Source organism: Leptinotarsa decemlineata, unplaced genomic scaffold (assembly GCF_025532065.1).
Source record: "Leptinotarsa decemlineata unplaced genomic scaffold, Ldec_3_MD MMD2_tig00026314_RagTag_RagTag, whole genome shotgun sequence".
Taxonomy (NCBI): domain Eukaryota; kingdom Metazoa; phylum Arthropoda; class Insecta; order Coleoptera; family Chrysomelidae; genus Leptinotarsa; species Leptinotarsa decemlineata.
In genome coordinates, this window is record NW_027412684.1 from 6,095,428 (window position 1) to 6,120,779 (window position 25,352).

General features: G+C 34.9%; 2 protein-coding genes across 3 annotated transcripts in view; one reads left to right on the top strand and one right to left on the bottom strand.

Moving 5' to 3' along the window:
• LOC111510265 (RWD domain-containing protein 2A) overlaps positions 1–25,352 on the top strand; it is a 194,786-nt gene that overhangs the window by 13,294 nt on the left and 156,140 nt on the right. The gene's annotated exons all lie outside the window — the stretch shown is intronic.
• clos (closca) overlaps positions 1–25,352 on the bottom strand; it is a 208,193-nt gene that overhangs the window by 13,063 nt on the left and 169,778 nt on the right. Inside the window, exons 19-21 of the mRNA XM_074181415.1 lie at positions 12,922–13,132; positions 10,688–10,870; positions 3,153–3,275 (exon numbers count right to left, since the gene is read on the bottom strand). Coding sequence (XP_074037516.1) covers positions 3,153–3,275; positions 10,688–10,870; positions 12,922–13,132 — 517 coding nt within the window. The remainder of the gene's footprint in view (positions 1–3,152; positions 3,276–10,687; positions 10,871–12,921; positions 13,133–25,352) is intronic.

Below are 25,352 nucleotides of genomic sequence, written 5' to 3' on the forward strand. Positions count from 1 at the left end.
ACTTTACATTATGATTGATTAGATAATTTGAAAAACATCAGTATTTATTAAATCATGGTCTCCCATCGAGACTATGATGGAGTCACAAAGGAAGCACTTTTTTCAATCAGCAGGAATGCAATGCAATACCCTTCTTGACGCCAGTTCCACCAACCAAATTGGCGTCTTCAGTTTTCTCCATTTCCTGAAGACGATGATTGTAAAAAGTGCTTGTTGTGGATACATCTCATTTCATTTTGCATCACCTTTAGAAAAAAATCTTACAATTTTCCTTCGAATACCTTATAACCTTCAGTTTCAATAGTTATTGTGATAAACACATGTGTCGTTACGTTCATTATAATAAAGTTTCGTTCTTCATGATTTATGATGAAGTATCTTCATTATAACCATTAGTGTATTTTCACATTACATCCTGATTATCTGTGAATTTAGTATAACTATATAATGAATGTTTTGACGAACATTGCCTTAATTCGAATGCTATTTGATAATAACTGATAATTACAAAAGTTCTGGGGTCAATACGTGTTATTCAAAAAAATACTTTGTCCGTTGTTTACTTTGCAATCCGAAGATAATATAAAAATAATTAATCAATCAAGTCAGTCTCAATGTTTTTGAAGAAGTAAATCTCTTTGAAAACAATTTCTTGAAGAGCGGAGCAAATTAATCCGAGAATGATTAAAAGGTCAACCGATGGGCTGTTGATTTTGAAGCACTTTGACGGAATTACTCGCTGACTTATTCGACTTTCAACCCAAGCTAGAAATTCACAGTAATTATCGTTGATATCTCGTTATCCCGTAAATGTAATATTTCGACCCGGTGAGTGTAAAATAAACTGTTATCATTGCAATTAGACTTCTTGGACTAATGGCAGAAAACACCGGCGAACGACTTTAATTAATTCCGACTATTTTCATTAAGGAGAGTTTCCTGGAAACTTCTGGTGAACTGTCAACTTTGAACGAGACTTTTCTTCTAATTTTATTACTTTATATACGGATATGCAGCAGTGATTGAGGTGAGACAGTTGACATGAAATGTAAACTTTCGCATATAATAGGGTTATTATTGTTCTCTGAACAATAGTAATTGATATACCCAAGACGGATGTATGATCACGTTGAGGCGCCATGTTGGATGTAAGAGTGATCGGTTGCTGAAGAATATTCAGAGGCCACATTTCATTTTTTACTTATTTTCAGCTTATATGATGTCGATAAACGGTTTACGGCCAATGTTTCTCAACGAATTCAAATCGAACCAAAGCGTTGCTGAAATAGCTCGAAAAATTAATCAGGAGATTTTAGCCTCGGAGATAATCCTCGAAGATGAGACCCGAAGTGATCGACCTACAGTAATCCAGGGCGAGAATATAAGGACTCTGGTAAAGACTGACCCATCATAAACGGTGTGTGGGATGGCGGAAGAACTTAGCGTCGGCTCCCATGCGGTTTTTGATGATTTCGAGGTCAGTTCTTCTTTGCTTTTGCGTAACCAAAACAATCCTTTATTCGATCGAATCGTCACGTGTGATGGAAAAGTGGATCATCTATGATAACAGGAGACGTTCAGACAACGGTTGGACATCGATGAGACATTCTGTTTCTCAACAGAGTCCTATTTTAGGGAAATCGATGAAATGTACTGAAAATTGCATCAGCAGCAGTCGGCATTGGTAACCAGAAGATGTCCGATCCTGCTCCACAATAACGGCAGTCCACATGTTTCACAAATCACAGTCCAAAAATTAAACGGATTCAGAGTTGAAATTCTTCACCCACCATTCTCCCCAGTCCTCTCGCTAACCGACTACCATCTTTTTTTCAAGCACTCACCGGTAGATCCTTCGCCAATCAGGACCAGGCAAAAATAGCCCAATTTGTCAGAATTAATCGACTTGTGCAAAAGTGCACCGATTCAAATGACGTTTATTTTGATTGAATTGAACTTAACTATCACTAATCATTTCCAAAACTACCTGTTTCATATGAATTCGACCAAACGATTAGTTATTTATGCAGAGTATGTTTCTTGAGATTATGCTCAAAGTACTGTTGTACTGCCCTAAATAAATTAACGCCGGCCGCCACTAGTAGCCATAAACCAATTGTTACGTGGTGAAGTGCGCGCTCAGTTCGACCGACATATCGCGGTTTTTTTACCGACTTCGATGGAATTTCGGCAAAGTTTCTACCGTCTTCGATTACGATATATAAAAGCTAGCCACGAGCATATCGATACAGTCAAGTGGAAGTTACAGTGCGGTAAGCGATTCAGTAAGAATAGACATTCGCTGAAGTTTTTGTTCTATTTAAAATGATCTAAAGTCAAGTTGGATTATTGTTCAGTGAAGTCAATTACTGGTAAACCCACGGGGAAAAACGTAACAGTACACTATTAACCAAGCAATATAAATACAATAATGATTTATCATGAAAACTGATACGAATCATTCCAGAGCTGAATTTTTTTCATACTTTAAAAAAGTTGCAGTTACAATTTTGCCCATTCAAAAACAAAAGGGAAATGAAAAGATAATAAAAATCGATACAGTTTTGTTGAATATCATAAAAAGTGTATTGGACACAATACCCGACTTGTAAAACCCCATTCCAAAGAACACACGGCATATATTTTCCTTCGGAAAGTTTTATATTGAGTAATATGTTTTAGAATTGTACAACGTAACAATAAAATACTATAATACTAAACTTTCGTTCAACATGAAAGAATGGACAAGTTTCCTCCAATGATAACTAAAAAAAATTTTGATTACAAAATCTACTTTTAAAGTACAGCTACCTAATATGAATATTCGAAACATTGAATTAATGAATGTTTAGCAAAAACTAGATTCAACATTTCTGGGAGCCAAAAGACATCAAGAAGTTTTTCATTACATTAGATCAGAGTAATAGTAGCAAGTAAAATTGAAGTTAATTGGTTTCATGAAGTAAATATGACTAAATTTCAATACCTTCTGAAAATGATTAATTTTTAGCGTTTTTTTGTGGTTCCCCATCAGTTTTTCAATGAATAAAAGTCTATTGTTATGAAATTTACTTTCAAAATGGTTTTGAGAAACTCAAAATATTGTGTTTCATAAATTATAGCAAACTGAAGTTATTGTTAGGTTTACATACCTGTAAAATCATCCTTCATTTCCTCTGACTTCTCTACTTCGTTTTCGATAAATACATAATCTCTACCAGCCATTTCAATTTGTTTGATGTAAACTGGATATCGACCCAGATTGATCGAATAGTCTGAAACCAATCTTGTTCTTAGTTATTTCATTTCTAGAAATTGTGTTTCATGAAAAAATCGGTAAATAGTGATAAAGGGAGTACACCAATGTTGATTAACGAGGCAGCTCAAATATAATTTTCACTTGTAATAGCTCAAAGGCACTGATAATCGAAAGATAATTTCACTATGAATTTTGTTTGACATCGTGAAAGGAGGGCATTTACCTAATTCAACTCAGTTGAGAAAATTGTAATGAAATATTTTTCAGTGTACCAGTGTTTCAATACATACAGTGTGTAACAACGAAAACTTAACAGAGCCGTTTTTGAATATAAAAAGTAAGATTTTTAAAAAAAGCTCGGACACGTCGATTTACAATTAAAGGGGGACAACTTTCAAACTAATCAGATTTTTTGTAGTACGCACCCCTTCGGAGGGGTGCGTCCGACGACCCTTATTTAGATAGGGAAAGTAGGTCGAGTGGCACCTTGTTTTAAAGGTCTTTCGAATACCTTTACATCTCTGTCAAAAGAAAATTTTTGTAACGATTACTTTTTGAGATAATTTGAAGATTTAAAGGTATTTTTATTGAGTTCAACTCTTTTTTAAATAAATCAAATTGTTTTTAAGGTACAATTTACGTTCAGAACTTTCATAAAAAAATTAATTTTTGCTTTTTATGACAACCTGCTAATACGTGTCTATTTGATTTCGTAAAAAAATAAGAATTATTTGTTTATTACGAGGAGATTTTTTCGGGGGATGGGGTTGGTTACCACCCTTACATTTTAGGTAAATGGAGTGGCACCTCCTTATGAAGGTTGTCTTTTGACGTGGATATTTTATGCTTCTGATAAAAAAGTGAATCATACTAAAAACTTACCTACACAACGAATACAACTTGCTGATTTCCTTGAATGCTGATGACACAGAAAAGTTTGAAAAACTGTTTTAGGGTTGATAAATCCCAATAATTGTTTTCAAAGCACACACAAAAAAAGTAACACCTAATAAGGGTAACTCACATAGGAAATTTAGAGTAAATGTTCAAAATGTGCGCCATTTTGCTCCATGCAACAATAAAGATTTTGTTCGAATTTTGCTCTTACATTATTCAACATCTCAGGAGTTATAGCTTGGCATTCATCAATAATTCTACGACATAATTCATCCAAATTGGCTGGCTGTGTAGCACAAAAAGTAGTCCAGTGGTGTTAAATCTGGTAATCGTGCTGGCCTTTCAATTGGACCTCTTCTACCAATCCATTGTCCTTCAAAATGATTATTCAAAAAATTTCGAACCTGCTGAACATAATGGGGTGATGCACCGTCTTGTTGAAAATGGATAAATTCATCTTGACATTTAGGATCCTATTCAATTATTTCAACTATACGAGGTTGTATTGCCTCTTCAAGAAGTTGTAAATAAGAATCACAGGTTAAATTTTCATCAATGAAAAATGGACCTAATAATATGATTGCCTAATATTCCAGCCCAGACATTCAACTTTTGGGGATGTTGGGTATGTATTTCTGCATATTATCTTGGGTTTTCATCCGACCAATAACGGCAATTGTAACGGTTCACGAAACCATTTAAATAAAATGAGCTTTCGTCCGAAAAACAGATGTTATAAATCAACTCGGGATTTTGCATTAATCTCTCACTCATGCCCTCACAAAACTCCTTTCTTCGGTCAAAATCATCTTCATTGAGTTCATGAACAAGTTTAATTTTGTAAGGATGGAATTTGTGGTTTTTAAGGATTCTCCTTGCGCTCATATGGCTTATTTCGGCCATTGCTGATAAACCTCTGGTACTTAACCTGGGATTGGCGATGACTCGACCAATCATTCCAATCGCATTATCGTCATTCACTACCCTTCTCTGAACATTTCTTTTCTTATTTAAAACCGAACCTGTCTCCCTGAATTTTGTGACCAAATCCAGAACGTGATTTCTGCTTAGGTGTTTACCAGGGTTTTGCTCGTTAAATAAAATTGATGCATTTTGGTCGTTGCCAAAAAATAAAGCAATAACTGAAACCCTTTCAGCAGTAGTGTAAGGCATTTTTAAACAAATAACAATACACGATTCGTTTAAACAAAACAATCGAACGATGTACTAATGAAAACTGGAAGAAGAGGAGTGGATATTGATTTTAAAAAAGGGATTTTATTCAACAAAAAACTGATAAGAAGAACTGCTCGAAATTTTTTTTATTTAGGCATACAAGTTACCGAGTGTTCTGTCTAATGTATTATTAACATGGCAATTTTAACTTCAAATTATCTCGAAAACTAATCGTGACAAAAATTTTCTTTTAACAGAGTTGTAAAGGTATTCGAAAGACCTTTAAAACAAGTTGCCACTCGACGTACTTTCCATATCTAAATAAGGGTCGTAGGACGCACCTCTTTGAGGGGGTGCGTACTACAAAAAATCTGATTAGTCTGAAAGGTATCCTCCTTTAATTAGAAATCGACGTGTCCAAGCTTTTTTTAAAAATCTAACTTTTTATATTCAAAAACGGCTCTGTTAAGTTTTCGTTGTTACACACTGTACAGTAATATTTCATATTCACGCAGAAACATTAAATAAAAATGGATTTTTAAATATGACGAATGAAAATTATCAATTAATAACGTTTAAACTTATTTTTCCTAATTTCGTCGGAGAATTTTGGCTAACACATTATTTAATTCCATTAATTTTTTTGATAAATTGAGGCGATATTTCAGCCTAAAAAAAGCAATCATTTTTATAAGTGGTCCATTAAAGAGCAACTTTTTGGGAATTCAGTTCATTCTGAAATACTTTAACTGTTGTTATTTTCGCTTAGTTCACAGCAAACATCGTCTATTGTTTCCCATAATATCTCTGCATGATCTACACATCTTTGTGAAGAGTTAATGTTTCGAAATTGATCACTTTCTTCCTTTATTTGAAAGATTCGCACATACTTTCGTTTAAAGACGGAGAAGGAGAAAGCCGTACCTTATTTATTCTGTTCAAGCACATATTCAAGGAAATAGTTCGCTCTGTTTAATAGTACATATTTTTACTATCTGAACGATACCTCCAACTGAGTTTTCACAGCTAGTTTATCTTATTCCGTTATCAGGCAAGGATAATTCAAAATCTTGATGATTTATTCACCAGCATCCCATGCACATTGCTTTCCATACGTAGGCGAATCTATCATTTCCCCTTTCTTATTTCGCATTGTTGCATCACATCCTGTAAATCCCGTGAGAAATCACTACTTTAGAAATGCTTACATTCCAACGTTTCTATCGTTCTTGAACCACGAAATGTTCCAGGAATGCGCGCCGTAAGTGTGAAAGATAAATGCTCCGGTTACGTTCGAAAGACGGGTTGGAATCATTTAGAAAATTGGCAAAGTCGGCAGATTTGTTTCTCGATATCCTTGTTCGTACCGAGGGGAATCCATTATTTGATGTCTGAGTCGTGTCGTTAGCTCACAGAAAACTTTGGGAATCTTTCGGAAAACTTCGCAACAAGGGAAATATTTGCAGGTATCTTTTGTCGGAGAAGTTTCGATACTTCCTGTCATCGTTTTCTATTGTATTTTTTCAACTGCAACTGAATGCTGCCTATTCAAGTGAAGTTTTGTCAACATTTCGGTAGTACAGTAGTTAGCATCTTCAGTATTAGTTCTGCCACTGTGAAGGAAACCGTCATAAATGACACTCATTCATTAGGACGTTCTTTCTTTCAAGTTTTCACAAGAGAAAGGAACCGGTTTCATTTCTTAAAATATCAAAAAAAAATTACAAGTTTGCGAGAAAAAACAGTAGCAATTTTTTTTTAAATCGAAAGTTGATAGATATTGCGAATCATTTAATTACTATGTTGCTATTTTTCATCTCAGAGAAGTATCTATCAGGTGAATTGCCATTGTGATGTGAATGGTGCAGGATTTACATCTCATGGTCTGAAAAAACAACATTTAAATGAATATAGTTTTAAAAAACACGCTGGTGAAAAAAGCGTTGGGCGCTTGATATAAAAAATTATGGCAAAAAAATATTCACAATAATACTAGTATTTTTCGTTCGTTATTGTTTGAAGCTTATTTAAAAAAAATATTTTTAACTTTTTACTTCGATGTTCTTTAAAAGCGTGTTTCTTAGTTTTTCAAAACTATATTTATTTTTTAATTTTTAGTTTCATATGCTATAAAAGCGTGTTTTTTAGTTTTTTTGGACTATATTTATTTTTCACTTTTTAGTCCGATTTATTGTCGAAAATAATTTTCATTTCAAGTTCTATTCACTAGTATTATAAGTCTTTAGCAGACGGCACACGAATGTAAAATTCCCCTCAAACAACATAATAAAGGTTGAGGTCTCAAACTCTATAGTAATACTGAGACGCAGTAAGTTTCAACAGATGACGGACCGTTGTGAAATTTGTTTCGAAGTAAAGAGAAAATTTGTAGTAATAATTTCAAAAACAATTCAATCTTGATGTTTTGATTTGAAGTATCATTAAAAATATTAATGGACTAAAAATATTTTTTTAGTGAATAATTTTATTCACTAAATGTATGATATGTCATACATATCAATCTTTTGATTTGATATGTATGACAAGCACCTTGATTCTAATTTATCGATTTTTTAAAATATTCAAGTACCTGAATTTTTTAGGTGTACAATTTACGATAAAGTTTTCATAACAATCCATATTTTGGTTTGCTTTCAAATAATAGAATTAGATTTTATAATGTATCCTCCGTTTCGTTCAAAACTTTCTTCTGTACTAAATCACGGGAAATTGAAAATATCTAAATATTTCATCTGTAGTACAAAATTTCGCTAACACTTATAATTCTTAAAATATGTTTTTTATTTTGATTTTCTTTTGAACAACCTATCAAGGAGGTTACGTACATCGTCATCTGCCCGCGAATAGATCAAGAAATATCTAGGAGGTCACGTACAGCGCCATCTGCCCGCGAATAGATAAAGCAATAGTTCTGTCGACACAGATCCCGAGCTTGAGAGTTACAAGCAAACAATCATACATACAAACGTACATACATACATACAGGTGAAGCTAATATAAAGCGTGTAAAAAAGAATTGGAACGCAAACCAGCAACTACTGCTAAATCAAACAACATGTTGAAAAATGCCAAATATCGCTTGCAGAACTATCAGTTCAGATACCGACTAAGTGCTGGTTTCGGTATCTGAAAAGGTAAAGGAAGGTTTTGAAATCTCATGTCAAGCGAATAACCAATTACCTAAATTTGATAGGGATAATTTTCACTTCACGAACCTGATGATTTTGGTGCTAAATAGGCCTATAAACACCTTCCACTATGTGAGGTTCGTAATATTTTCACAACACTCACCGAAATGGCACTTGCAGCCGTTAACGCATACTTCTTGAATCAAGTGAGCTCGAGGCTGCATAAAGAAGTGCACAATGGCCTATTTTGTTGTCGGTTCGAACAGATCCAGTACTCTTACAAAAGAATCCTCGAGTCTCCATCAACCCAGTTGTCGAATGAGTCCGGTAATAAAACTACTGATATTGAATCCGACTCTCTTGGGTCTGTTTTCAGGAACTTTTATTTTCCACCTACCTTCCTACTAACCGTACCCTTTATCAACTTCATAACTTAAACCTCAGAACCATCCATTCGACACATTATCATATTTTCATAATAAATTATAGAAGAGATATATGGCTCTACAAAGGGAAAACACTTCATGGACTTCTAACTCAGCAATGAGACTCCCAGTTCGAGACTCCTACCTAAAATATCTCCATTTCTACATTTACTTTTTTACTGTCTTGCATTTGTCTACTTCTTTTTATCCCCCGATTGTGTTGGTGACATGATATCTGTTATGCATTACTTTCAGTTATTGGTGATGCCTTGTTCAATCTATCTATTACCCTCGAATATTGTGTATTCTGGTATATTTCAGAAATACTTGCAGCATTCCTTATTTTCATCTCCAATCCTTTTTGTAGTGGTATAGGGCATGCATTAAGCAGTAATCAACCGTTCATGCCAACACCCGACCAATTTTTTCATATTTAGAATTACTATAGTTTCCTGTTATTCTTTTTTCCGCTTCGCTATATTGATTTGACGTTTTTTTTTTCCTTCTCAGAAAAAATTATCTCCATGATGAATATATTTTTTACAATTCCAGCAAATATATCGGAAGCATTTCTGTAACTTGTAAAGCATACATTATAGGCTAAAAAAACTGTCAGCAGATTTCTTTTTCAGATCTTGTTTTTTTATCTGTAACTTATATCATATCGGCAAAATAGCTCTGTGGAACAGTTCATTGAAAACCAGTCTTTTTCCGTTTTGGGTTCTTGGATGTTGGGTTAGGTTAGGTTAGGTGAGTGGGTCCATTCGACTCTCCACCGCAACCTACAAGGGTTTATTGTGCCTCCCACCTATTTACACTCGACTAAATAATCCCAGCTTCTTAACGAAGCCGATTAGTTTGTATGGTGAGTGGTCTTTCAGGTCAGATGGTGAGAGTACGGATCTGCCGAACTCAAAGAACCTGATTCGGTCCCCAACGGGGCAAGCCGACAGTCCGACTCTCTGCATATGATGATTCAAATGACAGTGACCTGTTAGAAGTCCTGTTAGACATCGTAGTTCATTCCTATTGTAGTCCAACAACTGTTTTGTATAAAGCTTCGAAGGGTGAATAAACGCCTTGGAGTCCATAAACCTCCTTGCCTTTCAGGTGCTCAATGTTTATTTGGCAAAGCCTAAAGCGATGCCAATGACAGGTTCTGGTCCGATGAAGCTGCTTGCAGCACCCTTTGCTTTGCAAGGGAGTCAGCAGCTTCATTGCTTTCCAGGCCAGTATGGTCAGGAATCCATACCAGAGACAATATGTTGAGTCTTCCTATGAAGGAGAGTGGTTTTTGGGAATTTGCTACCAATTTAGACATTGCTCGGTAGAAGCCAAGTGCTTCCAACGCCGCTTAACTCTCCGAGAATAATTTCATTGAGTTGTGTATGAGGTTGGATTCTTCTAATCTCTCCGCACACAATTCAATAGCGTAAATTTCCTTTTGAAATACAGTCGCATAGGTTCCTAGGCCGATTGCTTACTCTGTCCTGGGTCCTGCACCGGAACCGGAAGATATTTTTGATCCATCTGAGAACCAACAACTATCTGCTCTCAATATTACATCCATCTGGATAATTTCGCCTCTTCTTTAGTTATACTCTCTTTCAAGTGACTTGGGGTATTTTGTGGTTTTTGATATGGTGTACAAATCGTAAAGGATCGCAACTACATCGCCACATTTCACAAAAGCAGTTCCAGAACTGATCCATGAGGAACCCCATAACAAATATTTAATAATTTCAATCCCAAGAGAAGTACACAGCTCTATCGTCACTCACCTTCTGTGCTGAGGAACATCTCTTGTTTTTCATCCCATCTGAGAAAATTTATTATCGCTGATCCATTTTCACATGTGAAGGTTATTATTCGATTATCTTCGTTGTTACATCGTGAGGAAAATATTTCGTTAACTCTGGGTATAAATGAAATTGACTTGAAGTAATTCAAGTAGTAAGCTTGTCCTAAAATAACAATTTCATAGCATATTGAAGAGAATCATGTTCAGTAATATATATTAAATAGAAAACATAAGACTGTGACTGTTTATGTCTCCTTGAACGTTGATTGTTACTATTTCTGAAGAAAGTCATATATTTTAGTTCTCTTCTTGAACGAAGATAAATAAATGTAGGTAATATTGTATTACAGTACAATCAACGAGATATTTCCTTTGGAAGTCCTCAGAAACAGATAACTTTTTTTTTAATCTTTGAGATCAGAAACCTTTTGAAGCGAGGACAGAGTTATTTATATTTTTCAAAAAATATGTAAGATGTTTATACAGACGCTTCACTTCCATCATCAGTATATGTTTATGTTAGGAATTTTCAAATAAATAAAAAAAATTATGTAAAAAAATGTAGTTCCAGAAAAAAAATTCAATTATGAGAATTCATTTCTCGAAAACAAAACGTACCAATTTGTTTTTAAATTTCTCTACGCATATTGTATTTCTATTATTTCTAATAACCTCATTATAAATAACAAAGCCTTAGTTTAATAATGATCTGTTGTACTGGTCTATAATAATAATAATAATATGATTTTATCTACAGGCTGTACGGAAAAAGTCAATGGAAGGTTTTCATACAAAGTGCATATACCATCAACAAACGAATAGCAAACACAGCATAAAAAAACTTACAAACGGTTATATATAACAGATAATCAAAAACAAATAAGTACATAAATAGATGAGAAAAAAAAATTCTCAGAAGTGATATTCTAAAAACTGTTCTATGGAGTAAAAGCAATTTTGCACTAGAAAATCTTTCAGATTTCGTTTGAAAATGAAAATTGACCTACTATTTTTTATGTGTTCCGGGATCGAAATTGATATTTCTGGAGCCCTGAAGTTTGGGGCATTTTGAGTTATTCCAAGTTTCGTTAAAGGCACTATAAAGTTATTTTTGTGTCTATTGTTATACCCATGTTTAGAATCAATCTGGGGGAATGTATCTTTTTTCTTATACTTTTTTCTTTTTCTAAAATATAAAGTGAGGGTAAAGTTAATCTCCCCAGGGTAAGGGTTGAATGCATTTCTGCAGGAGGTTCGAGAGCTCAAACCCAACATTGAACGTATAATACGTTTTTGTGCTATAAAAACACAAGACGATGAAGTTGATGTTGCCCAGAAGGGCAAGCCATATCGTAGTCTACTTTCTACCTGTGCATAATAGAGCTGCTACAACTGATCAGGATTCAGAATTTCTTTTATATTCCTGAGTTGAAAGGCAACTGTGTGGAGTTTGGAAACAAGATCATCACAGTTAGATTCCCAATTGAGATGGTTATCAACATTTAATCCCAGAAATTTCTTGTGACATTAGTGGAGATCATAGTAAAACCAAATGAGATATATTCACAGGTTTTTTGCGGGATATGAAATCTAAGGCATTTTGTTTTATCAATATTCAGAAAAAGACGATTTGCAGAGAACCAATTATTAACAGCTAATCTGATTTACTATCACAAAATAGTTTATTTGTCTAGTATTATAATTTTTTATATATTTAATTTTTTTTAAATGTATGCTCAAATTTTTATATTCTTGAACCATACGTGTACAAAAATATACATATTCCCAATTTAAGAAGAGTTTGAATGTTGTGATGCACTGTTTGGAACCTTTGGTGTAGTAATGAATATTAATGGAGTTTTATCCCAACACCAAACCGTTATTTTTACACGTGTTTCGATCACCAAGTGATCCTCTTCAAGAGGAAGATTAAACTTCCAGTTCAAGGAAGATTAAAACTTCATGAAAATTGTCTGAATAACATGAATAAATATGTCCCTGCTTCAAAAGAGTTTTCATTTCTAATAATATAAACATACAAATAATCAAAAAATCTAAATTGAAGCTGTTTCTGAGGACTTCCGAAACATAACCTGTTCCAAGTATTTCTAGACGCCACTGTTACTTCTAATGTTTCGAAATGTTGTTAATTTGGAACATGTTTTGTATTATTTCTGTCCCTTTTTTCATTTCTTCTCAAAATTATATGCCTACCTCTGAGTGAGTTTTCCACAAGAGTTGACATTTCCAGTAGACTTCTGTAATTACTTCCGAAATCACTAAGAGAGCCTAAATTGGTAATGTTCATCATTAGTTCGGATACATTGATACCTTGATAAAGCTTCTCGAAATTCACATTTTCAGTGGTGATGTTACTGTGAAAATTCATTGGAGATTTAATTACCATGTCTCTGTTTTTGTGGGCCTGAAAACAGAAAAAGAAGTACCTAAATGATATTTTTTAACAAAGAATAGTTGATCCATCATCGTGTATTTTTTTTTATTGGCAGCGTAATGTACCTATATTGTTATATCATAGCTATTTGTTGTATATAGTGACTTCAAATTGTAATCTTGGTAGAAAATGACATAGTTCAACCTACTGAATTTTGAAATGAGTTTTCGACATGAGTTTTCAAATTTATTGAACGGGGCTTCATATGGAACAAAACTTAGAATGTGGCTTCAAGACGGTGCACTACCACATTTTAAAATTGTTGTACGAGAATACCTCAACGATAATCAAAAATGGATATGTAGGGGTGGGCCTGTGGCGTAGCCACCCAGATCACGTGATCTGACCAAAATGGATTTTTTATGGGGAAACATCAAATTAATTTTCTACCAAACTCCTCCAACATCTATAGAGAGCATAAAACGAAAAATCCCTAGAGCTTTCAGGAAAGTTCCAGAGGATACGCTGGAACCTGGAACAACATACCTGCAACATATCTGTTGCAGAAAATTGTAGCCATTTTGAAGATCCTTTGGACTCCTCTATTCAATAAAAAATTTAGGCGTTATTGTTCATATCGAAGAAATGTCGAGTAAGTGAACGTAAATAAAATAAATGAATTTTTTGAGGTTACAACAATTGAGAAAAGGCGTATTCGGGCGCTCATATATACAAAACGTATTCGTTTGTGATTCAAATACATTCATTCTGGCGTTGAAACGATGACGTCACATAAATTATGATTTGAAACGTATTCATGATGATTCAAAACTAACGTGATGTTGGTTTTGAAACTGAATTTGACGTTACGTTACGTCAGTTGTCACTTTCTGCTTTATTTTGATTGTTTTCGAAAATTTATTTATCAAACACTTCGTGAGGATGTACAAAATGAAGCTGGCAAATTATTGCTTGAATGTCGATTTTAACACTTTCCAGAGTTTACAAGGTGTGTGAAAGTTGTTCTTTTATTTGGAGATTTTGCATTTAAATGTTTTCAGATCCTGAATGTGCCGCAAATTATTTAAGACAAATTCAAAAACACTTTGGAAAGGATAATTTGGAAAATGAACCCTTGAACGAACCCATAACATCGGACTCCTCAATATCATTAGAATCATCAGAAATTATACATTGTGTGTCACTTCTCATAGAAACACCCCCGTATCTTCCGTAATATTCGAGGTATAACTATGAAACTCTCTGGACTGATGGAAATGCTCAGAATGCACTTACCACCTGAATGGGGTTGGCCAAAGTGATATACACTGTCCGCCACTCGCGATGGAACACCCCATTTTTACAGTAAAACATATTAGGGGGCAAAATAGGCTTAAAATTCCTTCAGATTCGTGATCAGGACTACCAACTTACTACGAATATACTTTTTTCCTGAAAAAAATTCAGTCATGAAAAATCCGAATTTGTCTCACTTCTTATGGAAACACCCCCGTATCTCCCGTAATATTCAAGATTGAACGATGAAACTCTCAGGACTGATAGAAATGCTCAAAATGCACCTACCACCTGAATGGGGTTGGCCAAAGTGATATACACTGTCCGCCACTGGCGATGGAACATCCCATTTTTACAGTAAAACATATTAGGGTGGAAAATAGGCTCAAAATTCCTTCAGATTCGTGATCAGGACTACCAACTTACTACGGTTACACTTTTTTCCTGAAAAAATTTAAGTCCTGAAAAATCCGGATTTGTCTCACTTCTCATAGAAACACCCCCGTATCTTCCGTAATATTCGAGGTGGAATGATGAAACTCTCAGGGCTGATGGAAATGCTCAAAATGCACCTACCACCTGAATGGGGTTGGCCAAAGTGATATACACTGTCCGCCACTCGCGATGGAACACCTCATTTTCACGGTAAAACATATCAGGGGGCAAAATAGGCTCAAAATTCCTTCAGATTCGTGATCAGGACTACCAACTTACTACGAATACACGTTTTTCCTGAAAAAAATTCAGTCATGAAAAATCCGAATTTGTCTTATTTCTTATGGAAACACCTCCGTATCTTCCGTAATATTCGAGGTGGAACGATGAAACTCTCAGGACTGATGGAAATGCTCAAAATGCACCTACCACCTGAATGGGGTTGGCCAAAGTGATATACACTGTCCGCCACTCGCGATGGAACACCCCATTTCTACTGTAAAACATATTAGGGGGCAAAATAGGCTCAAAATTCCTTCAGATTCGTGATCAGGACTACCAACTTACTACGATTACACTTTTTTCCTGAAAAAATTTCTGTCCTGAATATTCCGAATTTGTTTCACTTCTCATGGAAACACCCCCGTATCTTCCGTAATAATTGAAGTAGATTTTTTTTTGGTTTTGACATCAAAACATGAACGAAATTGTTTAAGAGAAACTCGACTTTTGTTTTCACATAAATAATTTATTTTTTATTTTGTTGTCAGGAAAGTTATTTCTTCACAATAAGAGAGAAAATGGTAATTTTGTAAGAGGAACGGAAACATGTAATCAGTGAGGTTTTAGGATGGTTAATGTTAGTTCATATTCTCATTTTCCCACTATTTAAAACAAAACAAGGATATTTTGTGGCGAAAAATGTTATGTAGTTCAAAATTCTTTCGAAGTACTACTTTCAAAATCACATTTTCAATTAAAAACAGAACAATCAATTTCAAGTGATTTAACTGTTGATAATTTTATATTTTCGTGCTTTCTGTAAAATTTCCCTCCAATCGAACACATTTTTCTATGCGCCTTCTATTATTTCCTCCAACTCTTCTCAGATCTCTAGGTGTGATTTCTCTACACGCTTGTATAATTCTTGTATGGAGATCTTCCTTATTTGTTGTCCTATCCTTATAAACTTTATTTTTCAAGTTTCCCCATAAATAAAAATCCAGTGGAGTTAAATCTGGGGATCGTGGTGGCCATACTACGAGAGGGCTATTGAGCATTTTGAGCATTTCCATCATTCCTGAGAGTTTCATCGTTCCACCTCGAATATTACGGAAGATACGGGAGTGTTATTTTTCAGGATTGAAATTTTCTCAGGAAAAAAATGTATTCGTAGTAAGTTGGTAGTCTTGATCACGAATCTGAAGGAATTTTGAGCCTATTTTGCCCCCTAATATGTTTTACCGTAAAAATGGGGTGTTCCATCGCGAGTGGCGGGCAGTGTGTATCACTTTGGCCAACCCCATTCAGGTGGTAGGTGCATTTTGAGCATTTCCATCAGTCCTAAGAGTTTCATCGTTCTACCTCGAATATTACGGAAGATATGGGGGTGTTTCCATGAGAAGTGTGACAAACTGTATGGACCTCCGCAAAAAAACCTACTGATGAAGATGTTCAAACTTGTTATGCTTTTATATCTTCAAGTAAATCACTAAATGATAAGTTCAATGACGAAAAACTAGTAAAAAAAATCTTATGGTTAGAAATCGCCAATAGAATGAATGAAATGGGATTCTTTGTTGGATAGGGCGTTTCAGGTAGAGAGAAGTTCCGCCAGAAGTTTATGAATTTGCAGCATTCCTACATGAAATATAAAGATCAGTCAAGACAAACTGGGAAAGGTTTTCTTAAAAAATCTCAATTTTTTGATGAGTTAGATGATATTCTTGGGGACAAGCACAAGTCCAACCCTGAATTTGTGCTGGACTCAAGCAAAATTTACGCTGATGATCATCTCTGTCGACCTCCAACTTCTCAATCTGAGAAATCAAAAATAAATCAATTTAAAGCAATTAACAAATATATCCGTCCCATAGAGTATGTTTTGACCATTGTAGAGAATATAATGAGAGAAGAAAGGAACGTAAAAACCAATCAGTTTGAAGAACTTATTGATGTATTGAAGGTCCAGAATCAGCAAAGGCATGAACAGACAATGGGAATCATTGAACTGCTAAAGAAGCAAGCAGACGGTTCATCCCAACCGAAGACTTAATTCTTACTTACACAGGGACTAGCAAATAAAGTAGATAGGATTAATTTATTTTTGTCAGATTTTCATATCAACATCCTTTGTGTTTCTGAGCATTGGTTGACAGAATCTGATTTGAGGACTATCAATATTAATAACTTTTCACTTGCAACTTCATATTGTAGGAAGTTCTGTGAAAGAGGAGTATGCATTTTTACAAGGAATGATATTAACTTCAAGAAAGTTTCAGTTACGAAATACTGTGAAGAAATGAATGCGGAATTTTGTGCAATAAAATTATTTGTTGTGGTGACGTATAGATCACCTGGGTCTAGTGACTTTCAACTATATCTCAATAATCTAGAACACTTACTGACAAATCTCTCGCGTATAAGGTTTAAAATCATACTTACTGGAGATCTAAATATAAACTTTAAGGTTCCGTCAGAAAATTCATCTCAAATTTTAAACGTTTGTAACTCTTTTGGGAAGACTCCTACGATTAGCGATTATACTAGAGTAACCGAACGAACAGCCACCTGCATTGATAACATAATCACAGATATTAGTGAGAGTGATCGGATAGTGGGTGTTCATGAACCCTGTATAGCTGATCACAGAGGGCAATACTTGGTGATGAACGATAAGGTTAGTAATATCAATAAGGTAATCAGGAGAATCATTACTGAAAATGGTATATTGAAGTTTAAAGAATTGATTGCTAATAAAAATTGGTCAGTATTTTTTTATAATAATGAAGATGTTAATAGCTTGGCGGATTGGCTAGTTGATACTTATAAAAATGCAGTTGATGATTGTTTTCCATTGAAAACTCACCATTGTAATAATCGGCCACCAGTGAAATGGTTTAGTCAAGAGTTAATAAAAAAAAGGAATATTTTATCGTCACTGAAAATTATATGTGATGTTGACAAAGATCCTGACAAGTGGTCCCTTTTCAAAAATCTGAAAAAGGATTATGAAAAATCTATTCTGCTAACCAAGAAGCAGGCATTTGATTCCTATCTACAAAACTCCAAAAATATGAATAAAGCGTGCTGGAATTTAGTTAATTTTGAATGTAATAGGAAATGTAACTCAAAAAGATCTAATATACTGTTGGCAAATGATTTTAATAATTTTTTCTGTAGGTACAGTGGCTGAAAAAATAATAAAAAATATTCCAAATATGTCTATTAACGCTATAGACTACCTTAAATCAATACCTCCGGTTAGGTGTAATTTCTTTTTGTTCAAGACGACCCCCTCTGAGGTACTTCAAGTTATACAGATGCTGAAAAAGTCTTCGACAACGGATGATCTGGAAGAGCTTGACAATTACAGACCAATTTCTATTATCGTTATTTTTCCTAAGGTTTTTGAAATACTGCTAAAAGACAGACTTTCGAGATATTTGGAGAGATTTGAACTGTTGTCTTCAGCTCAATTCGGTTTCCGTAGAAAAAAATCTACAACAAAAGCCCTCCTAGAGATTTTAAAAGCATAGTCGAGGGTTTGGAGAGACATGGTCATTCAATACTTACCATGTGTGATCTCTCCAAAGCTTTTGATTGTGTTTCACACGAACTTTTAATAGAAAAACTTACATTCTATGGCATTAGAGGCACGCCGTTGAACCTGTTCAAGTCTCACTTAGAAGGTAGACAACAGTTTGTCCATCTTAACAACAGTTCTGATTCAGAACTGAAAATCATAAAACATGGAGTACCGCAAGGTTCTGTTCTTGGACCCCTGTTGTTTATCATCTACATTAATGACCTATGTTTTCACATGAGGACGAAATGTCAAATTGTCCTATTTGCGGATGATACCTCTTTCATCAGTTCAAACAGCAACATTTCACGTCTTCTTGATAATGCTGAAACCTTGATGACTAAAGCGGAAGCTTGGTTCTCTGCCAATAACCTTCGACTGAATAAAGGGAAGACACAAAACCTCATAATTTCCTGTAATAATCAGATCACGTTAGGTAAGCATTGTAAATTGCTTGGGGTTGTTTTAGATGATCGTTTGAACTTGACTCTTCATATAGATATATTGAGTAAGAGACTATCCAGTCTCTTATTTTTGCTTAGACAGCTCAGGTACTGCCTCAATTCGAGCATGTTAAAAAATGTTTATTTTGGATTATTTCATTCTGTGATCAGCTATGGTGCGATTCTGTGGGGTAATGGTGTTGATTCCTCAAAAATATTCAGGTTACAAAAACGCGCAATAAGACTATTAGCTGGGGCTAGGTATAGAGACCACTGTCAACCACTGTTCAAAACAATGAGGATTCTGCCACTCCCTTGTGTGTATATATACCAAAATTTACTAGAAATCTATTCAGAAAAGCAGAATATACAAAAAGTTTCTGGCCTGCATCATTACACTACCCGGGCTGCTACGGCTGATGATTTAGTATTGCCACGTTACAGGTTGTCCAAATCTGAGAAAAATTCATTAGATTTTAAACTATATAATAAATTGCCCTGCGAATTTAGATCCATGAACGAGAAATTGTTCAAAATTAATGTAAAAAATTATCTTCTCGAACATTGTTTTTATTCTAGAGACCAGTTTATTCAGACAAAAATTCAATTTTGACGTGTATTACCCAATTTATGTGATTGTGATATATTTTATATTGTATACCTGAAGGCTTTTAGATAATGTTATTATACAGTACGATGCAAATGTATGGAATAAATTCGATATTTACAAAATGAGCGTCTTTCGAAAGAAATCCAAAAACAGGTCAACTTCAATTTTTGACGGCCCATCTCATGATATTCATATGAAAGACGTTTCGTCACCGGTGTTGGCGTGATGACGTAATCGACAATTTTTTTAAATTCAAACAGGGGTCATGTGGCACCTCATTCGAAAGGTCTACTAATCATCTATTCAACGGTATAACCATGCCAATATTCATTTATACAAGATGAACCAAAACATGTTATTTATTGAAGTACAATAAAATTATAATAAATGTTCAAATTGATGACCTTCAGCTATGATGCAATGTGAAAGTCGGGCACTGAATTCATTTCTAACGTTTCCGAGAACTTCGGGGGTTATTTGTGCAATCTCCGCTCTGATGCGTTCCTTCAACTCTTCTAAATCATTTGGTCGATTTTGGTAAACTTTACTCTTCAAGTATCCCAATAAAAAAAGTCTAACGGGGTCAAATCCGGAGACCTTGGTGGCCATTCGATCGGCCCTCTTCTTCCTATCCACTTTCCTCGGAAAACAGTATCCAGGTAGGTTCGTACATCAACGGCGTAGTGTGTGGGCGCCCCATCCTGCTGGAACCACAAATCATTTCTATTTGGAAATAGCTGATTCAGTTGTGGCATCAGATAATCTTGAAGAAAGTGTAGATACCGAGCACCAGTTACGCTTTCCTCAAAAAAGTATGGTCCTATTATCTGGTTGTTCAAAATTCCGGCCCAAACATTCACTTTTTGTGGATATGGTGTGCTATGCTTCTCCATCCAATGTGGATTTTCTCTTGCCCAGTATCGATAAGTCTGACGGTTTACGTGACCGTTGAGCATAAAAGTAGTTTCATCTGAAAATATTATATTTTGTATGAAACTCCGATCTCTGTGCGAGCGCTCCATCATGATTTCGCAAAATTCGACTCTTCTGTCAAAGTCATCTTCTAACAGTTCTTGGACCAGCTGAACTTTATACGGATGCCACTTTTCTTTTTTCAACACTCTAACAACAGTCGATTGGTGTAAATTATTATCCAGTGCGACTTGCCTCGTGCTGGTATGGGGGTTTTCTTGGAACGCAAGTACCACATCAAGTTTTTGGACTTCTGAAATTGATTTTCTACCACTTTTAGGGAGATCTTTAACATGGCCCGTTTCTCGAAACTTTTTCTCAATTTTACTTATTGTTGATTGAGAAACGGGTTCTCGGTTGGGGTATTTCGCATTGAATAAATCACGAACTTCTGCCTGAGTCCTTACTTTATCTCCACAGCCAATCATAATTAAAATTTCGATTCTTTGGGTTTCTGTTACTTTCATTGCCAGATTATAAGTGATTTAAATATTTTTCTAGAAATAATGTCAACCACTTCAATGATACTTCACTTCAATGACATTGACTAATCTCAAGTAGAGTGTAGGACTTTTATCACCATTTCTTTTTTCTAATTAACAAAAACAATAGAAGACAGTACGATACTTTATTCTCAGTGGCGGTGCATAGCATTATTTGGTTCAACGAATTACTATTATTTGTAATTCCAGTCTTCTGAATACATAATTTCGGTTGACCCTGTATTAATACATATTGAAACCATTATACCGTTGAATATACGACTAGTAGACCTTTTGAATGGGGTGCCACATGACCCCTGTTTGCGTTTAAAAAAATTGTCGCTTACGTCATCACGCCAACACTGGTGACGAAACGTCTTTCATATGAATATCATGAGATGGGCCGTCAAAAATTAAAGTTGACCTGTTTTTGGATTTCTTCCAAAAGACGCTCCTTTTGTGAATATCGAATTTATTCCATACATTTGCATCGTACTGTATATTCATTCAATATGATATATTAATTGTGATTGACTTGCTATAAACCATATCTTGTATGAGTTACATAGTTAAATAAATATCTATCTATCTATCTATCTATCTATCTATCTTGAAGGGTAAAGTTACATGTATCATGTACTGATTGGTTTATACTTTTCAAAGAATTAGTGTATTTTTTTTGGGATATTTGACCTTAGAACAAAACATTTATTTTTTCAAAAAATTAGGATTTATTTATTTAGATCTTTATGTTGGAGTATTATATTTTTGTTACCATATTGTGCTTCCACATTTATATCACCAGCATTCTCATACCAATCATCTTCTGGTAGTGGAATATATTCATTCCATAAGTTATTATTTATATAACAAAAATTGTGCAATATACAACATGCCACATTGACATAGTTGAGGATTCTCCACCTTGACTAGAGAAGTCCAAAAGTGTGTTCAACTATTATCCTTATTTGACTCAATTTTGTGTTGAAATTGCGTTTATTTTCATTCAAAACACCATTATTTTTATAAGGCTTCAGCATCCATTTCAATAAAGGATACGCTGAGTCACCCACAAGATGATACTCGTCTGAAGGAAAATACTTTCTATATTTTCCTTGTTCCACATTAATGAATATTCCTGAATTAGTAAAAACTCTAGCATCATGAGCTGAACAAGGAAAACCTACCACAGCATTCATGAAAATTTTACTAGCTATTACTATTCCCTGCAATTTGATTGAGTGTTGCATTTTTCGGTCAATATAACTATCTTGTTTTGGATATGGAGCTTTGAACTTGATATTGCAACCATCAATGGCACCAATAATACCTGGAAATCCAGCTCTATCTCTGAAATTCACTTCTATTGCAAGTAGTTCTTCATCAGAAGGCCACATTATATAATTATCTAAAAGCCCTAGTATTAAATCCAAAATCAACTCTGTGCTTGAGTGAGTTGTACTTGAACCAATATTGAATCTGTCAGCTACTGATGGTAAAACCTCCCCCTTTCCAAGCCACCAGAGGGTCATAAAGAGCAATTTTTCAGAGGAAATAGGTAAATTTTTTCCTACAAAATCCTTATGTATTTCTTCACATTCTATATCTCTTAGTAAAGTGTCGAATGAATCTCGAGTCATTCACCTTATTTTTCAACAATCCACGAGAGGGCATACGAGTGCATCAAGTCAGTGAAGAATTCCGCACTGACACCTGTCGAATATATTCCAACGTTGATGATATACACTACCTTGCACTGATGAGTGGCCACACTGCCCGAAACCGGTCTGCAAGTGTGTTCCAATAATTGAAAATCTATTGCGGCAGTTGTATCGCCAACATCTTGGGCAGGAATAACTTCAGTAAAGAATTCTGCACTGACACTTGTCGGATATAATCCAACGCCCTTCGTGGTGTTAGCCAGGGGAGTAGTTGTTTTCTGATAGGTGTCAGTCCATTTACCTACAGTGTAGGTAGTTGAGACTGGCCTGAACGAATTTTCTTTTAGATGATTTGTTAAATTTGACCAAGCGCACTACTCATTTCATTAAGGACTGACCGTAAAAGTAGAAAAATGTAACAAAACTTCATTATACAACTTATATAACATGCAGCGGAATTATATAGAAATCAAAAGTAACCATAACATCGCCCTGTATAATGCCTTCCTTTCATCTCTGTCACTCTTTTTTTAAATTCCATTACATGAAATACTGAATTTTTCATGAATAAAAAAATGACGAACGTTAACGTTCATAACTTTCGTTCTATTATACCGAAAGTAGTTTAGATACTATACATATACATGCAGCCTCCAGGGTGGGGTGGATCATATATTTCAAATGTCTGTCGAGGGAGTGGTCGGCTCCGGATTATAATGAAAACGTAGTTCGTAAATCGTAAAAGGTGCATATCAGTCTAGTTCACAACGGTCATTTTGCAACTTTTGAGTTATCTTCCACAGTAAATTGAATTGTTGAATTGAGATGTCACTCGATTCGTTGTTTCACCTAGAGTAATTTTCTATTAGAGCCAAGTTCCGTAAACAAATAGGTTGAAAGTCATTTTTTTTCTTATTAGACAGTGGGCTATGAAACAAAAATGTGTTGAGCGAAAAGATGGGCTGACGTAAGCGCGCCACGTGACTGGGCAGTCTGTCTCGTTGAGGGATACGTTTGGTCGTTTGTTTGAATTATTTATGTCCACAAAAATTCAAATCTCCCGCCACGATGTTCTGAGATGCGGTAGCGTGCGCTCTGATTAAATGGCAAGCTGCGTGACAGTTTGAGGACGCTACGAGACAATTTGGTACACTCTGGTTGGTTCACCGCTGGGTAACAGGTCACGTGACAGTTTGATGCACTCTGGTCGACTGGGCGGGCTTAGAGGCAACCTGACTGGTGTGATGACATCACAGTCTGCCTGAATGGGGAATGTTCCTAAATTTGGATTATTACAGCAAATGCAAGTTTGAACAAAATAAAGTTGAGTTTAATTCATGAGTTTTTCAAATTTACTTCGAAAATTATTCAAATTGATGTTTCAAATGTTGGGTTTTAATTTCTAAAGGAATTTGTTTCTAATTCACATATTGGCAACAGCGCCTATATCAAGTTGGAATAATTTATACGTACCTTGATATTCTACTTTAAAAAAGGAAAATTATCTTTATAAATCAACAATTAAGGCAAAATATAAATTATAGTTCAATACTACCTCCACAAGCCACATCAACAAAAGTTGTTTTGTTACTCATTTATATAGAAGAATATAGGATAGGTGCACAAAATGTCATATGTGCCAGAATGTCTCGGAACTCGGAACAAGTAAACAGAACAGGACGCCACTGAAATATGTCATGTTTGTTTGTCTCATACAGGTAACAGATTCATTGTCCTTTATTAGTTATAACCCATGTTGCCAAATGGTGAAATAAAAACGAATCCCTTTAAATGTTGAATGCATTATTTCATTCCTCTTTTTTAAGTATTTAAATAATTTTTTAAAGAAAAATGTTGAAATGATAAGTTTAAAATGCGTTGTTTTAGAGCTTTTTTATGAAAAGTACTTGATTTTCGTCGGAAGGAACATTCCCCATTAGGGCTAGATATTCTTGACGAGTGGCTAAGGAACCCAAAACCGGTCTGCAAGAGTGCCCGTTCCAAAATTGAAGGTTGACTCTTTCAGTTGTATTACCAATTGCATATGCAGGAAATTTTCTGTGAGGATTCCTGCACTGACGCCTGTCGGATATAATTCAGCGCCGTTGGTGGTATTAGCCAGTGGAGTAGTTGTTTTCTGATAGGCGTCAGTCTATTCAACCTACTGTGTAAGTGTATCCGAGACAGGCTTGAACATTTAAAGCTCTTTTCTTTAGATTTAAAAATCACAATCAGTTTAGTTAATGAACCAGAGGTTTTTCAACGAATGTGAAAAGACTATTTTGGATATTCAGAGATTTGAAAAATATTCTTGAAAATCAGAATATTCAAAGTTCAGTTTAACAGTTATTTGCATAGCTGCGAAAATTGAACTTCGCATTTACCATAACTTTATATAATGTAGTTAGAACTCAATATTGTGATTTTTTTGTGGCTGTAGTAATAAAGACGTTAATTATTATCATTAAATGACCTACCTACTGTAACTATACCACCAATATTCAAAATTTCAATTGAGAACTCATATGTATGTTTGTAGATGCATA